We start from the raw sequence: 16869 nt of genomic DNA, 5'->3' as shown, positions 1-16869 counted from the left end.
TTCTCATACCGTGTGTGCACTGAATGAGTTTTTGGCCACTGTAATCATTTCTCCTGTTCATCCTGGCTGTAAAGACATCCCTTCAGTGTAAGAGCAGAGAAAATCCACAGTTTCATGTAAGAATACGTTCAAGTGCCAAATCAAATATCCACCCACTTGATTCTTGACTCAGAATCCACAAGCCTCGTACAGTGTGCCAAGGAAGGGATCTCTTTAGCCAAGATGGACAGGAGGAATGATTACTGCATTCAACAACTATTGTAATGTACATATACTGTACATGTAGAGATTTTAAAAGAACATGAACCCAACTTTAAAAATTTTGAATTTATATCAGTTTAACAACTTTTGTTTTGGCTTCAATTTTAAGTGGGACATGTTAATATGGCTCGTTTGCTATTAAGAAAATGCGATGAGTAGGAGTATGAACCTGTGTTTGCATGTGTTTGTACATTAGACTTGTCAGAGCTGCTGGAGGAGGTGACTTGCCTCTCAGACTCCACCTCTGAGGAGCACTCCCTCAGTTCCTACACTTCCGAGTCCTTCGATGACAACGGTAAGACCCATGTCCTAAAACGAACACACTTTGCCCTCCTTAATCTTTGCAGTGTCTTGTGAAATACTTTTTTTTTTTTTGTTAGTTTACCACATAAGGCTTCTAAAAGTTATTCAATAGGAGGGAAAGTCAGTCTCCCAGTAGACTGTCCTTAGTATTTAGGAGTCACAAGCAAAAAAGGCTAAGAACTGCTGCTGTAGATTAAATTCCCTGGATGTAGGAACAGCTCATTTTGCAATTTTACCACAGTGCATTAGCTGTATTAACATATTGCAAGCACAATAGACCACTTGAAATGCTTCATGAAAGGTACTTAAATGCAGCCAATTCCATACATACAAATGCATCAATGGTCAATGCAAAGGTCCAAAGTGAAAGCTAAATTAGTTTTGGCCCTTTTCTTGAAATTCTATTGTGTGTCTTTTTCCCCATATAACTTAATACCATTGATTTTTTTTGTTAGCTAAGTACAAGAGAGCCAAACACACTAATGATCATGTGTGTGTGCATGTGTGTGGGTGTGCGGTTTTTCAGAGAAAAAAAACAAAACACTGTAGATGCTTTGTTTCCCATCCAATTACTGCAGCTGCAAAGAAAAAAGAGTCCTCATATCTTTCACACTCCCTTATAGGACACACACACTCACCACACACACACACACACACACACACACCACACAAGCATACAAACGTGCTGACAAGACTAACATGTCTCCTCTGTTCTAAACACGTGTGCACACACATGCTCGCACACATTCCCCATCTCATGTCAAATGTCAGTCACACCCAGCACTTGAAACCTTACTCTATTCATAAATGCCTGTGCATTGTTTCTGTTCCTCCTCTTCTCTCTGTCTGTATTCTTTCTAGCCTCCATTGTGACAGTGATACGTCTCGTCAATGATGCTGTTGATAATATTGAAAGTGAAGGTATGAAAGAGTATCCTCTGTCTCTTTTGTGTCCGTTCTCTGATGTGTTTGTTCAGCGGTGTAGCACTAAGATACAATGAACTGAATGCAGCTAAGCCTCTACTGTCCAGTTCCTATTCTATGCAGAATAAAGCATCCTCCTTAGATTTCTAATATTTTTGTCAGTTTGTAACACTGGATCCGTCTTTGTTTCAATTTCCCCTTTGGTCGGTGTTGTTCCTCTCAATCTTTCTCCGACTTTTGCTTTCTCTCTCCCTTTGTAGTGTCAAACATGGACAAAGAACAGCGGCGTAACAGCCCTGGTGAGTGAGTTGCAAGGCAACTGAAAAACATCTTATTAACTTGCCATCCCTTTGGCTTCATTTTTCAAGCAGTGATCGCAAAACCCAACCTTTTGTACTCTTTGCATTATTTTCTGTGAATACTTCAATCATACACACACAGCACAGATTAACATTTCTGTTAACACCATGTTTTTGTTACCCAGACTTTGTATTTAAGTGTGATCTCGCAGTTCTAGAGACGTACGCTTGCTGTCTCCCCACCACTGTTGGCTTATAATGGAAGTTTTTAAATTAGCAAAAAGTAAAACATGCAGGTTGCATTATAATCATCGTATGAGTTGCAGCTGATTAACATTAATTGTGGAGCGTTTGCGTTCGTATTGTGACCTCGCCAGATCCACTGCTCAGAATCGGGATCTCCAGTATTTGGATCAAGAAGATTGTGACAAAATTATGCAAAAACAAAGTGGCTACACCTGTTATTCCAATGTGACACATATAAATATTCAACATTTCATTTTCATGCTGCTCATCTCAGCTCCAGATTGTTCCTACAGGTTGTGATGGATTATCAACAGTGTTAATCACTAATTAGGCTTATGTTTTTACCTTCTTGAACCAACAAAAGCTGATTAAGATCTCAATTGAATCTTAAGAGTTTTAGCTGTTTAGCTGTTTTACTAAAACAGTTGAAAGCTTAACCAAAATGAGGTTTATAAGGGATTTTAAAAGGATTTGGATTGGATAAGTGGATTTGATGTCAGAGTCAAATGCTATAAAATGCTATCAAACACAAACCTACTTGCAACATATTATTAATATAAAATGTAAAAGAATATAAAACATATTCCATGAAATATTCTTGTGTAAAGCAGTCCTCTCACTACATTATTATTTTATGCAAGTATACTACATACACAGGGGCCTACTGTGTATAAATAGTTGATTAAGACCATTTGAATTATGCTGGCATTGAATAGCTCGGTCAAGTTGGGTGCAGCAGTTCTTGCTCCAAGCAAACCAAAGCTTACACCCCAGCCTTGTAGAGGGTCTCGGTGGATTTTAGGGGCACTTTGAGGCAAGCCTCACATCCACATAGAATGGCAGAGGAGAAGGCAGCTTCAAACGCTCTCCTTTTCACTCTAAAAGGGGCATCATCTACAGGCTGACTTTCCACTCTTTCGGAACGCACGGTTCGACAAAGATCAGCGCAGTCACGATCCAGTTGCACCTATCCTATAAGGTCGCCGCGTTGTTGTCAGTTGCTTGCGCTACAGTCTTAAAACTAATATTAATTGGCTCATAGTTAACCAGTCTGTTTGTTCTCAGTTGCATGTAATTTACTGTGTCCACAAAGCATTTCATTACTTACCCAGACCCAGACTGCGTTTATGCCTGTATTGCTGCCAGCCTACCGAAGCATAACAAGCTTTATTTCAGACAGAGGGAATTAAATGATGAATGAAAAGGCTGCCCAGTAGGTTGCTCCAAATAACCCGTTGGATTCAGTATATTTTGTCTATATTCTCATATTTTGTTTGTGCTCAGGTCAAGAAAAAGAAAGCAGGGAAATGACAACGAAAGAAAAAAAATCTGATAGATTATATAGAGTTATCATGGAAATTGTGAAATTTTCAGTCTCAATTTAAAATGTTATTCGTGCTGCTTTTGTATGTGATAAAGTGAGACATTACAGCGTGCGTGGTTATTTTACCTGCAATGAATTTTGTTCATGTGTGTCTGTTTGCATGTCTTGGTGCTAAATGGTTCTCTGCCAGCCTCCCCCCTCTCTCGTTATCAAGTGTGTTTTCTTCCATGTCATAATTCGCCGTGTCTTCCTGCATTCAGTTGTGTCTATGAGAAGCGCATTTCATCATCAAAGCCTTCCAGTCCCGTGAGATATTTGTTTTGTTTTCCATTTCGCTGACAGCAAGTCGCCACCTGCAGAGCAAAGATGAGATTTCTGTAGAGTTCATCAAAGAGTACATTGTGGATTGTAAGAACATTAATTTATTTTACTTCCTTAACCTTTCATTTCAAAATATTCCAACCAAAGGTAGAGATATTTCAGGAGCATGGCATGCAGTAAGAACTCCCACATTTTGTGCTTTGTTGGCACGGCACTCTCTATTTGATATCTCTGTCCACACGTGTCATGCATTATATACCAGGAGTAGGCATTGCTAATGAAGGGTACTCTCCATCCCACACATAGGATGACCCCCCTGGCTTGTCTCTCTTCATCAATATGATATTTTTTTCACTCACAGCTCATTAACCTAACCATGAATTATGCAACCTGCATGCTGTAGTTTGTTGGAAGTAGTGGATTAGCGGAAAGTTTTGCAACAGTCCATTTAACAGCAGGAACTCAGAGGGAGAAAAAGGTGTTGACTGATTTTATTTGCACATTAATAAATTCTAAATGCGAATGAGAGCAAGTACACAACATGAGCGCGCGGTCCCGTGGAACACATAGTAAATCCCACAGTGACACAGTGAGAAGCATCCATTTACGAGCCTCGCGCCACATACCCGACACAAACAAACACGCACATATGTACTCTCAAACATGCAGCGCACCATCACACACCGACACATTCTCACACAACTAACAAGCAACACATTTCCATGGCAATAAAAAAAGAGAGATCAGGGGAGTAGATAATAAGAAGAGGAAAAACTAAAGACGAGAAAAATAGACACAAACACAACAAGCCAGAGTATATACGCAGGCAGTTCATTAATGTAAGGGGAATTGGCAGACATTTGTTTCTTAGGAGGCAGTAAATCCCAGATCCTGGCACCTTGCGCCGGTGATTTTACAACTAGAGTTAGATGTTGTGGCTTAAAGAGGGCAGAGATGGAATCTGCAGAGATTTAAGTAATTGTGAACATCTTCAGATGAGTCCCTCTAGTAACTGATTCACAAAAGCATATTCGCTGGTGTCACCTCGCTTGCTTCCTGTAGATAAGATTGCGATGATACTGTTGTTTTAGAAGTGAAGTGATTTATTGATGTGACACCTTTCCCTGGCTGATCCTATTAGATAGATAATCTCATTCCCCGCTCGCAGTGTGCAACACAGAACGGCTGCTTGTAACATAACACACACATTTGTGTGAGGACTACATACTTCCAGTGACTTGGCAGCGCCAGTTTGTCCAGGGAATTAAACCTTGGGCTCCTAACACATAACGTTACCTCATATCTCTTTGTTAACTCTCAAGTAGGCCATCTCTCTACTTGTTGTTCCATTAAAAACAAACTATTGGTCATTGGAATTATTCCAAACTGTACAAAAAGTTGAATTTTTGTGGTGTTTGTGCTTTTATTTTCAGCATACCGCTGGGAGTCCTCCAGTCAGACTTCGAGCTGGTTGTCACCATCGCGTCTGCGTCCACCAGACGTGGGATCCCATTACGACCTCAGTGACACCCAGCAGAACATCAGACGAGGAGGCAGCACGCAGTCTCTCCAGCTGGATTACAGAGTGATGGGATATGGCAGTGACAGGGGCAGAGAGTGGCGACGGGAGACTGAGAAAAGGACCTTCCAGTGGGAGAGGAATCAGTCGGGTGAGTGGGAGAGGAAACGCATCCTGGACAGAGAAGAAAAGAGGAGGCAGGACGGGGAAGGAAATAACGCAGACAACCAGAGCAGAGACATGGGGGCGTGCCAGGAGCACAGAGATCGTAAGCACGGCCATGACAGCTGCGAAGACAGCTCCTCGGCTGTTTATGAGGAATACCGTGAATCCAGCCATGACCCAGAGCAACATGAAGACACGGAGAGCCTTTATGACACTTTACCCCCAACCCGACCTGCCTATGAAGGATACCCATCAAGTCCCCCAGGCATCAACCTGCACCCGGCTCAACTCCTGCCCCCCCTCAGGGCGTGGGACTTGCAGACAGGGGAGTGGAGGGGATCACAGGAGGATCGCGGAGGGCTCGGTTCCAGCAGTCTGGCAGGTTCTGGGGATGAGCTAGAGAGACTACTGAACCTGGTGTCGCTCAGAGCCAGGAGAGCGACACGAATAAACAGAGCCTCTACCAGATCTGAACCCACAACAGGCTGGGATGGCTTTGAATGAGCGCACAAGACTGTTCAAAACAAATAGATTTAATATTCCTTTATAAATTCAAGAGAGGCAGTGACCCTCTCTGATTATACTTGACATCTATGATACTACACCGTTGGTCTACCATCTACAAATAATTAAAGAAGAATATTACCAAATATACTTTTATTATCCCGCGTTATTATCCTGCTGTAAGCAAACACTAATCCACCGCCAATCCCCTGGCTCATTTATAAGCTGGAGAAATAAGAAGAAATGTATGTGTTCTCTAGACACCCTCACCTGTGCTGCATGAGAGTTAGCTGAGATTGGCTGTGAATCAATGCTATTACATTTATTATTTATAGAATCACTGGAGCACAGCATTTATTAACATCGACATATGAACTGAGCCGGCTTGTCTCTGTTTTAGATGATATCAGTGTATGTATGCATGTTCTCACGTGTCCTGTTGAATCACACACACACAGTCACACACACACACACACACACACACACACACACTCAACCATGTAATACTTAGTGCAATTTTTATATTTATTGCCACATGCTGTGGGTTGTTTTGAAGAGAACAAACATCCCAGACATTGCCTCAGAGATGCTATTAAAATTATCATTAGCTGATACCAGATCATCTTTATTTAATCATTTAATTCCTCTATGATTTATTTAGATAATTACACTATTCACTTGTTTGGTTGCTATTGAGTCACTTCAAAAAAGTAACATGAGTGTCTGGCTCATATAACTATAATCAAATACAGCACTTCTGGTAATGCTACATATGTTTTGCTTCAGTCATGCAACTCAACAATAGCTTTGACCGCTCATTTTGATTTCATACAGATTCACTTATGAACAAAGATACTGATATTACTCTCAGTGTACATGATGTACCTTGTATATATGACCAAAGCTGAACAGTGCTTCAGACAGAATTAAGTCAACATTACATGTGTAATTAACATGTGAGGAGAATTATGTGTAAATGCCACCTGGAAGTACAGAATCACTCACCCAAGACATGTACACATGGTTTCCTCACTGATAACACAGTGTAAATGCTGCTGTTCTCCCAGTTCTCACACAGCAAAAGGAATGTAAATGGGATTAAACTTAAATGTTAAACAGCTGCAGAACAGGCAGAGCAAGCGGGTGGTAGGTAACGAGGACTGTTTAAGGATTAATTTATTCATAAGGGCATTTCAGGACAGTTGTGGATAAACTACATGTCTGCTGTGAGAATTACATTTACCAGTGGAAGCAGCTGCTCCATCCTGCCTTCATCTTACACCTACCATCTTGTGGTAAACGTGACTCCTCGTGTTTCACTTGAAAAAGGGGAGAAAACAGTCTCCTTTTGATGTAGAGAAAAACATTCACGTCTCAGTCAAGGATGTAAACAGCAAACAATATGTAGAGTAGACAGTTTTGGACTCCTGAAGGACAGAGTCGATATTACCACGTGGAAATGCAAATCATCGACATCAGACGGTGTGAACTGTACATCTATCTCAATGGAGATGTAACACTGCAAAGGTCTTTTAAGAAACTTAAGACGGTCTGAAAATTCAAGGGCACATTGATAGACTCAAATGGTTTCCTTAGAATTCTAACAAAAAATGCCCTTAAAGGCTATTTTGTTCTTTGATTAGCTTTTGTTGTCGAAGTGAGGAAGCAGCAAGCTCCAAGAGGAATAAATTGGTGGATTTGTTGTTGCAAGAATGTAGTTTTCAGAATAACCGAAGAGACTGTTACAATGAAGGATATTATACGGCTTAAATATCTCTCATACCAACTGACAGGTCTTAACATAGTCGTGATCAAGCTTAGTGTCACCTCCTGTACCCCGGTCTCACAGTATGGTGTCCGTCCATCCATCCATCCCTTTTACCCATTCCTATTCAGGTCTACTCTGTAAGCGTGCTGCTGGAGCGTGACCCAGCTTGCATTGAGCAACGGGCAGAGAAGCATCCCGGACAGGTCAGACAAACATGGAAAGAAAAAAAAACATTCACACACTTGTGGGTACAGTTTCCGGTTCACCTGGTTTGCATGACTGTGGACTGCGGAAGGAAACCCACAGGAATACTGTGCGAACGAGCAAACTCAACACAGACCAGCAGCTTCAAAAAGGCTGAAATTTAAACCTTAACTTTAGAATGCTGCGAACCAACACTGCTACTGCATGAGACACCTTTGCTGTTACTACTCCAACACAACAATCTGCTCCAATTAAGCAGATTCATACTTTTCGGAGAGAAAATGTAAGGGTGAATATGTACCTGGTGCGCTGTAAGCAGGTGAGGTATATCTCAACACGGGCTACATGAGATAAATAATACCCATAAAATATATAATCCCATCAAGTCAGTCTTGTCACGCCTCTTATATGTTTTCCTTCCTTTCTGACTGGAATCTGGCAGATTCATTCAGCACAGCTTAAAGTCATCGATGTCCTGGGGAGACATGAAGGCGTTTGAATGTCTTCTGGAATTGCAGTGCATAAACTGTCAAACAATAAATTTTATTCTGAAATCATTTGAGATTATTTGACGGGTGTTTATGATCATGGCTTGGATTGCTTTGGCTGTATACTCTGTCAACAGTTGAGAAGATTTCAGCGTAATCTTCCCATTTATACCCTTTTGTTTACTTTAGGAACTGATTTTTTTTGCTGACTTGAATAGATGTATCCGGCTTATTGTGTGGTACTCTTTGTTCCTGTGAGTTTGAGTTTATTTCCATACTGATGAAATTATGCAGACTGTTCGTCTCTTGTCTGTGCAGAAATGTGTTATGAGTCTTGTACACGAGCCATCAGCCACGCACGGAAAATGAAAAACACGTTTAACAGCCACAGTATGTATTTGATTAGTAGAACATGCACCTCTGCACATAATCCAAATTAAGCCAAATTTAATTACTGAATGCTACCTGCAAGGAAGGTGACATTTCTTAATCGCTTCATCTACATCCTCTAACAGTGACCACTCATTAATTTCTGACTGGTGACAAAAGGTTGAAGGCAGGTGGTCATCGTGCTCCGTGTCGACACCCTGCATTTAGTCTGTCTGTAACAAACAAGGAGACGCATCGAGAAACCTTTGTGGTTTTTGATTATCCCCCCCCACACCTCTGTGCAGCTGACACACAAACTTTGTCCTTGTTATCATCCAACCTTCCTCGTTTAAACACCACCAGGCTGACTGTCTGCCAGAAAAAAAATTCCCATGGCAACCAGACATCCCCCTGATCATGTTTGTGTTTCATTTCCCCTGTCACATACAACACACTTCAGCCAATTTAGAGGCGAGAAAGTTTACATGTCTGTGTGTACTGTAGGTATTTGCGTGTGTTTGCTGTAATGCAGATGCATGATGTCTCTACATGCTGCTCAATACGCCTGTTCCCTAAACACTATCTTTCTTTGATGCAGTGCAGGGAGCAGAGTTGTTTGACACAATAGCCCGCCCACTCTAAAACATGTAATACGCAGGTACGGCATGCATGCACGGAGACAAGACAAGATTCAGCGGTAACGTGCATGCCTGAGCATCTTTAGGTGTGGACAAAAAAAAAAAAAAAAAAAAAAAAACCTTAAAATTATGAATAAACATTTCAAGAATTTGTCATGACATACTTTAAAATGACAATGCAAAGAGTGCATTTTAAGATAGCCAAGAGCTGCAGCAATGGCTGTATTTTCCTGACAGCAATCATTTTGTTTGAGTAAGTGTTACATTTTTTGAACAGTGGATATCATTTTTGAGCGAAACACTTCATATATTTTTTAGTGCATGCCAGTTTGTGTCAGTGCAATAGATGGAAATAGCTCATAGTCAAATGTTGGCTGGCTTGTTCCAGTTCTATTCTCTCTCCCTGCAGGAACCATGAACCACAAAAGACACAAACAGGTGCAAGGCGGAACTCGAGGGAGATGAATTTTTATTTTCCTCAACCCAGGACAAATTCGTGCATTACTCTGTAAAATGCACAAGAAACTTGATTAAACTTAAACTCACTGCAGGAGATTCTCTAACACTCCTATTACCGACTTTACAGCCTAAAAATAATCAGCGTGTTTTGCTCCCCAATGTGATCGCAACACCTGAATTTATGTTTCTTCTATTATGCCAACCTGTCACAACAAGGCAACATAGAAAATGAGATTTTATCAATTAGCATAATATGCTAAAGATGTCCCAAGAGATAACAGCCCGAGGTCTTCCAAAAAAGGTGCAGCTGGCATTTTGGTTTTCTATGATCCACCCTTTCATTTCTGTTTATTGTGGTGATCCTGCCTTCATTTTGGGTCTTTAGAGGTAGAAAAACAAGAGTCATTACCCGCAGGGCATGCCTCCTTAAGGGTAAAACCTTACATAACGTTACCTCTGCCTCCAGCTGTCAGTGTCACAGAATCAACAACTAAAATGTAAACACACCACAGGTAGAACTAGTCTTGCTGTCTGGTCAGAGAGCAGGAAAAAAAAAAACTACAAGCAATTTATTCATCCAGATTCACAGCTTATTAAATTATTCTGACAAGGATTATGCAACACGTCCCAATAACTTACAGACTCTCTCGAGAACACTCTTTTGATGACCACCCTGCTTGTTTAACGTATTCCAAGCCATGCTGGCTGTCCGAGTGACAGGCACAGGGTCAAATCAAAGGCAAATACGAGGGCGTGTGAGGGAAGAGGGACACAGAGAGAGAGCAATAAACAAAGTGTTTATTCATCATGCATCAGAGGAAACTGATGAGGACCTGCCAGTCCCTTTAGCTCTGCTGGCTTTTCATTGGACCATCTGGCATTTACACCATAGAGTCAGCTAAACCTCTTTCTACCCCCACAGCCCCCTTTTTTTTCTCTTTCTTGTCTGCTTTTTTCACAATGACGTTCCTCCAGATCTGGCTGGACACAGCAGGGAAGGGAAGGGATGGACAGAGGGATGAAAGGATGTTACATAAAGGAGGAGGGGAATGAAGGATAGATCATCTAAGAAAGGCGAGCGATGAGGAGAGAAGTGGGAAAAGTAAAAGAGATTACCATTCCCCAGTTCTTGCTTATTGAGGGGTAGCTATGTGGGTGATTATAAATCCACACTGTTCTCAGTAACACCAGGATTACACACCCAGCCAGACCTAATCTATGTGCCTAACATCTGCCTCTGATGACACAAACACATGCATGCATGCATGCACACAAACACAGAGGCACACAATCACACACGCACGCACAGCGCTCACATGACCATAATGGATACAAATGCAGTCAGTGTCTCAAGCAATTTCATCGCATGTATTATTCACAAATACTTTAATGTTACCAGTACAATCAGACACAATATGCCTACACCGCTAAAACGAGGCAACGAGGGGGATGGGAAAGTTGAATGGGAAGAGGTCACGTCCATGTATGACAATATGAATTCACATCAGAAAGCTACCCTCAGCCATGTGTGACTGAGCAGAGGAAGCTGTGCACCAGCCCTATCCTTCACTCCCCTCCCCCTGCTGTTTTAACAGATTATTACTATGGCAATCCTCTGGCATATGCCTGCAAAACGGCTGTGAGACAGAGAAGTTAACTGTACTACTGTGTACTTTGTGTCCTTTATTGGATTTTCTTGGGTGGGGAAATTGCATAACGTCAGTGGATTATGCCACAAATCAGCTGGTGCTGAACACATTTATGTGACATCACAAGAGTAATTTTGTCAAACATTTCCTGGAAATTTTTCCTTTTTTTTCTCCTCGTGGCCACTTTCTGCAAACTACACAAAGAGCACAGAGAAAGCTGAATCCCATTATCCGTGATATGTTTATTTTACCCTCCACAAGTCTTGGTTTGAGCTCTGATATGCTGATTTGACAGAGGCCTTCAGTGTTACGCTGTTGGACTTTATTACAACGCTGTCAATTTGTTCTGAGCTTGTAGAAAAATCCTGCCTTAAACAGAGGTGAGGCAGAATGATGGATCAAAATGCTGTTGAGAAATTTTGGCTGCATCATGGCCCTCAGAGCTCTGCTTGTTATCTGCTTTAGCTCTGAGGAATTGGTACGCTGTCACCCTCGAGATTGCTGAGATCTGATTTCGGTATAAGAAGGGGGTCTGCTCTGTATTGTGCTTTGATCATCAGGGGGTTTTACGTACGCCAGCAGAATAAGCATCTAGATTTGCTGAAGTTGCCACAACTGTAAGATTTTTATAAGGTCCTTGTTGAACTGTGCAAGCGTGAAACGCCTGAGGTAGTAACCTTTATAGTCCATCTGATGACTAAAATGTAAGAACAATCACTATGCACAAGGTTGTGTCACAGGCCTAAAAGGCAACTGGGAGAGCACAAAAGAAATATTCTTGCTGTTACACCTGAAGACACTATTTCTCACACTAAAATTGATCAAATCTGTAGTCATAAATGCCAAGATGTTGTTCATAAACACATTTTGTTCCAGATACCCTGCAGTCATTCATCAAAGGTGGTTAAACGGTTCATTAGAATGGTCTTTCTTATGAAATAAAGAGTATAAAAGCATGAAAGACAAAAGTGCAATGATGGAGCAGGATGACCACTGGCCAACCGTAAAGTTGTTTTTGTCAGTGGCTTATGATCGAGTATTACTAACAGATTTATTAGCTTTGATAAAGCCATTATTTATGGCTTATAGATGCTTATTAAGATCATCAAAAGGTGCTTTTTCTTTATTGCTAATTTCAGTTACAGTGCTTTCAACAGTCTGCAGCCATACTCACAGCCCTGCGAGAATGCACTTCGGCACAGCAGTGCTTTGAGCTAAACGCTAACATCACTCATTAGGATTTATACTCTGAGGACCATAAATGTCTGTACAAAATGTTGTGCTGATTCATCATGTAGATGTAGATATATTTTACAGGATGAAAAGCTCAACCCGCTTTTGGCGCTACAAGATTTCACGGTAATCCATCCAATGGCTGTCAAGACATTTAATTAGAATCCCAAAACTTCGCCCTTGTAGTGGGATCACCTAAGTCAGCAGAGTTCATCTTCTCAGGACCACGGCGGTCGAGGTATTTCAGTGTGATTCTGGACCAAAGCGTTGGCCTAGACCAACCAACAGACCGACATTGCCATCCACAGGCACACCACTTGCATGGCTTGGAGTTATATATTGAAAGACCACGTCACACATCCACAAACTGTTAATAAACATGTTTCAATAATCGCTGCGTTTCTCTTGTATCATAATGAACTATGGTATTTTTTACATGCTGAATCCGTGCTGAAGGCTTCTCAGCTCCGTGACATCTTTATCCTGCAAACCCGCTCCTCATCGCGATGAGTGGTGCTGCAGAAAGCTCAGACGTTTTCATTTCTACCCATGACTACAATACAAGTAAATACAGTATATACCTATAGCACTGCCAGGCTAGTTTCCCCTTGTTTTCTTTACACCACACTCTCCAGACATTTGTTTGTTTGGTGGCACCATATGGCGATTTCAACAAAACTCCCTGCGGAACATTGGCTCTGAGAGAGTTAGCCAGCAAAGATTCATCAATATTAATAAAACCATGTTGTGTACAGCAGGAAGAACATGGCCATATGGAGCAGCTATCTAACAGTTTCTTGTAGAGGACGATGTGGATACCAACGTTGCTGTGGCGTTGTCAGAATATCATTCATCCATTCTTCCTCATTCCTGCTTGTGTTCCCGCAACAATATGCTTCACAGCCATAAGTGAGTGCTAAAGATAATTGAAGGTTCTTTCAGAGCAGGCACAGTAATCACATTGGGTATAGATTCAGTCTGTGAAGCATGTCCACCATAGTCAGCACAGTAATATCAGGCTTTTGCAGTTTTCAATTAGCAGATTTATGTTTTGCATTTTCTACCATCCAGTGCCATTGGTTTTTCTTGATGTGTGGTATTGCGCTATTGAGCTTCTACATTTAAAGCGTGCATATGTGTGTGCCAATCTGGCTGACCTCACTGCCAGAACTGTCTGTCTCCTGGTCATCACATCACGCCGGCAGAACACATCACTCTGCTTTGAGGCTGACACTGGGCTGCTCTAATCTGTTCCTGCTGCTGTGCTTGAGGGCATCCGCTGCAGCCATACGCCCAGCACAGAAGAGTTAAACAAGTGAATGGAGCTGGCCTCAATGTGTCACCACTGGCACTGACAGTATCGATGACATGTAAATCCGCTGGATCTGATGGAGAGTTCGGATGCACTGTTGCCACCAGTTCTCCGTGTAAAGGATGAATGGGATTAGACTACCACCTCCACTTGCTCTGCTGACTGCATTGTGCACAAAGTGAATCATATAGTCCAGAGTCCATAAATGGCACCCTGGTGGAGGCATGCACACACTGCTGAAGGATATTGGCCCAATCAATAGTGTATTGAGTTTGCAATTGAAAGACTCCCATTATACAGCTCCATCTGTTTTTTTTTTTTTCTCTTCTTTTTTTAAATAACACTTCATCTTTTGTTTAAAAAAAATAAAAGTTAACGCATTAACATTTAATATTCATAATAAATCAGAGGATGTGCTTTTGAATATATTATTTCACACCGAGACTTAAAAACAAATTATTGCTCTTTCAATATGTTCTCTGGCTCATCTGTGACAGACGCTGCACATAATTCACAGTGTGCTGATTGGACTTCCCGTGCCGACCCACCGCTGTGTGCACACTTAGAGCAACTCCGAGCATTGTGCTGAGATCAAAGACAGATTCTGGAAAGTCACGCCGGGAATGGCCAGGGGAAAATGAGCGAAATCTTTGTTTGCTCGCACAACTCGGCGTGGTATCAGGAGATTTGAGGGAGGACGTCAAAGACCGTGAGAGGAGAGGGAAAGGGAAAGGGAGAACGACTTAAAGCCAAGCCGGAGGTAAAACTGTTGTTTGTGGAGCCGTGCCTCTCTCTCCGTCCTCACTCTGGATTTCTCCACATCCTGCTGTGTGCCTGACTGAGGGCTTTTCTCTGATATTTACCACAGTGCCGCCTCGCCACGCAGAGCGCCGGTTGCGTCGTAGTTCAGCGCATGGCAAGGGCATCACAGCTGGTTAGGGGAGACGATCTGTACCTCCGTTTGCTCAGAGAATAGCAAATTAAATCCGAAGGACTCCCGAGGCGGTTCAATGCTTTGACATTTTAGAGAGAAATAGCCCTCTTTTTTTTTTTTTCAACGTGGGCGCATGCAGACGGATGGGAGTTAGACATGCTAACCAGCACACCGGGGGCACTTGAAGAGGACTTAAAATGTGAGTCCGGACAATCTTTTATGAAACATTATCCAAACGACAAATAATTTCACATTTTCTTACCAGGGAGGAGGTGTGGCACCGCCGCGTGTCCGAACGGTATTTTGATGGCGCATGGATGGATGAGTTTTGTGCGTGGATAAAGAAAGCCAAGAGTCCACGCAACTTTATCTGCGCCACGCGTGACCGCCTCGTTATATCAAGAAACTCATATCGCCTTTGAGTTGCAGACTTGACGTGCGCTCTTGTGGCACTCGCGGAGGCACCCAGGTGCGCTCCATGTTTCATTTAGGACACACCGGTGCCGGCGGTACCTGCGGGACATAAAGAACAGTAGGGACTTGAAAGCGGCGTTGGGCTGTGGGCCAGTGATGCCGGACACATTCACACTCATAAAGAACCGGACAGAGCCGCGGCTGGGGCAGCTGGAGCGCACACTGGCCACGGAGGGGAGCGCCCGCCCCGCCTGGGTCATAGGAATCCTGGCCAGCGTGTTGATCTTCACCACGGTGGTGGACGTGCTGGGGAACCTGCTGGTGATCATCTCGGTGTTCAGGAACCGCAAGCTGAGGAACTCGGGTAAGATGCCCCCCCCCCCGCCTCGCTTTGCAATGATGGAGCTTCATTATATAGTACAACTAACAAGGTCGGCAAATCTGATGAGTGAGCACAGCCACTTATAATAACTCATATTTTGAGGGTAAAGTGCGCCTATGCTACCGTAGAACTTCAATTACTATGCTGTGAATTTGCATAATAATGTAGGCTATGTATGCCAGCGTGTGTTATCAATTCCGTAGTGAATTCTGGGTAGAGAAAATCCAGTTTCTTTTACCTTGTACTTCTTTCTCTGGGCTGCTTGTGCGTATTCCATATTTGGCCCCATGGACCTTTGAGCAGCCTTTGGCCCAAAACACCACAATCATCATTAAACTGATCCAAAACTATTTAACGCATTTTATACAGCTTTAACATAAAAATGGCCATTTAATGAATTCACAACCATATAATCTGTAGTTTCACCGAAATGGGAGGGAGTCTGTAGACCGGTGAGGCTGCTTGCAACCTGTGGCCAATAGCTTCGAGATGAAAACATCATCCAGGGCACCTCCAGCTTCATGTCATGTACTGAGAGGTGTCCGCACAGCTGCTGATGGACACAGAGATGGCTGGTTACTGGGATCTAACCTGTACGTTTCCAGCTCAGAGAGTGTAATGAAGCCAATTACCTCGTTGCAATTGTATATCGCACTACAGTGACAGCTTGATTGATTCCTCGCACTGTTGGAGCCATTGTATCAGCTCGGTGTCTCGCTCTTGCCTCACTGTTTGGCTCTTTACTGGCAAAGTTCAAAGGTAGTGTCACTCACACTCGACTCGCAGGCGGTTCATGAGCACAGGTGAGTCTTATTGAAAAGCTGACTGCGCTGCTGTTGATGAACCTATTCTGATGTCAATGTGTGAAATTACCCAAGAGGCCTCACGTTGCCACAGTGAAGCATAATGCAAAATTATAAAGCATAGAAGTCTCCTTTCACTGAACCCTCGCTCCTGGTTAAAAAAAAAAAATCTACTCATGGTTGAAATCCATCTCTTTTGTGATGAAAATGAGCCACTTTAGGATTTTTTTCACGTTATTGGTTTACTTCCTAATTTGCCCCTCTTCATTATAATCTACTGACATTTTTTGTTTACTGAAAATCAATGAGACTAATTATTCATGAAACAGCTCTCTCACCCTTATGGCACT

The 16869-nt window shown here is 42.4% G+C and overlaps 2 protein-coding genes across 2 annotated transcripts in view; both read left to right on the top strand.

The window, feature by feature from the left end:
• LOC139212867 (protocadherin Fat 3) overlaps window positions 1-5866 on the top strand; it is a 58133-nt gene extending 52267 nt beyond the window's left edge. Inside the window, exons 48-52 of the mRNA XM_070843424.1 lie at window positions 467-556; window positions 1426-1485; window positions 1749-1787; window positions 3700-3765; window positions 5112-5866. Coding sequence (XP_070699525.1) covers window positions 467-556; window positions 1426-1485; window positions 1749-1787; window positions 3700-3765; window positions 5112-5866 — 1010 coding nt within the window. The remainder of the gene's footprint in view (window positions 1-466; window positions 557-1425; window positions 1486-1748; window positions 1788-3699; window positions 3766-5111) is intronic.
• Window positions 5867-15490: 9624 nt separating this feature from the next.
• Window positions 15491-16869, top strand: part of mtnr1bb (melatonin receptor 1Bb) — a 36997-nt gene continuing 35618 nt past the window's right edge. The window contains exon 1 of the mRNA XM_070843326.1: window positions 15491-15698. Coding sequence (XP_070699427.1) covers window positions 15491-15698 — 208 coding nt within the window. The remainder of the gene's footprint in view (window positions 15699-16869) is intronic.

This window comes from Pempheris klunzingeri, chromosome 14, assembly GCF_042242105.1.
Source record: "Pempheris klunzingeri isolate RE-2024b chromosome 14, fPemKlu1.hap1, whole genome shotgun sequence".
NCBI lineage: Eukaryota > Metazoa > Chordata > Actinopteri > Acropomatiformes > Pempheridae > Pempheris > Pempheris klunzingeri.
The sequence above is the reverse complement of the archived record's forward strand: the minus strand, read 5'-3'. Positions and strand labels throughout refer to the sequence as shown.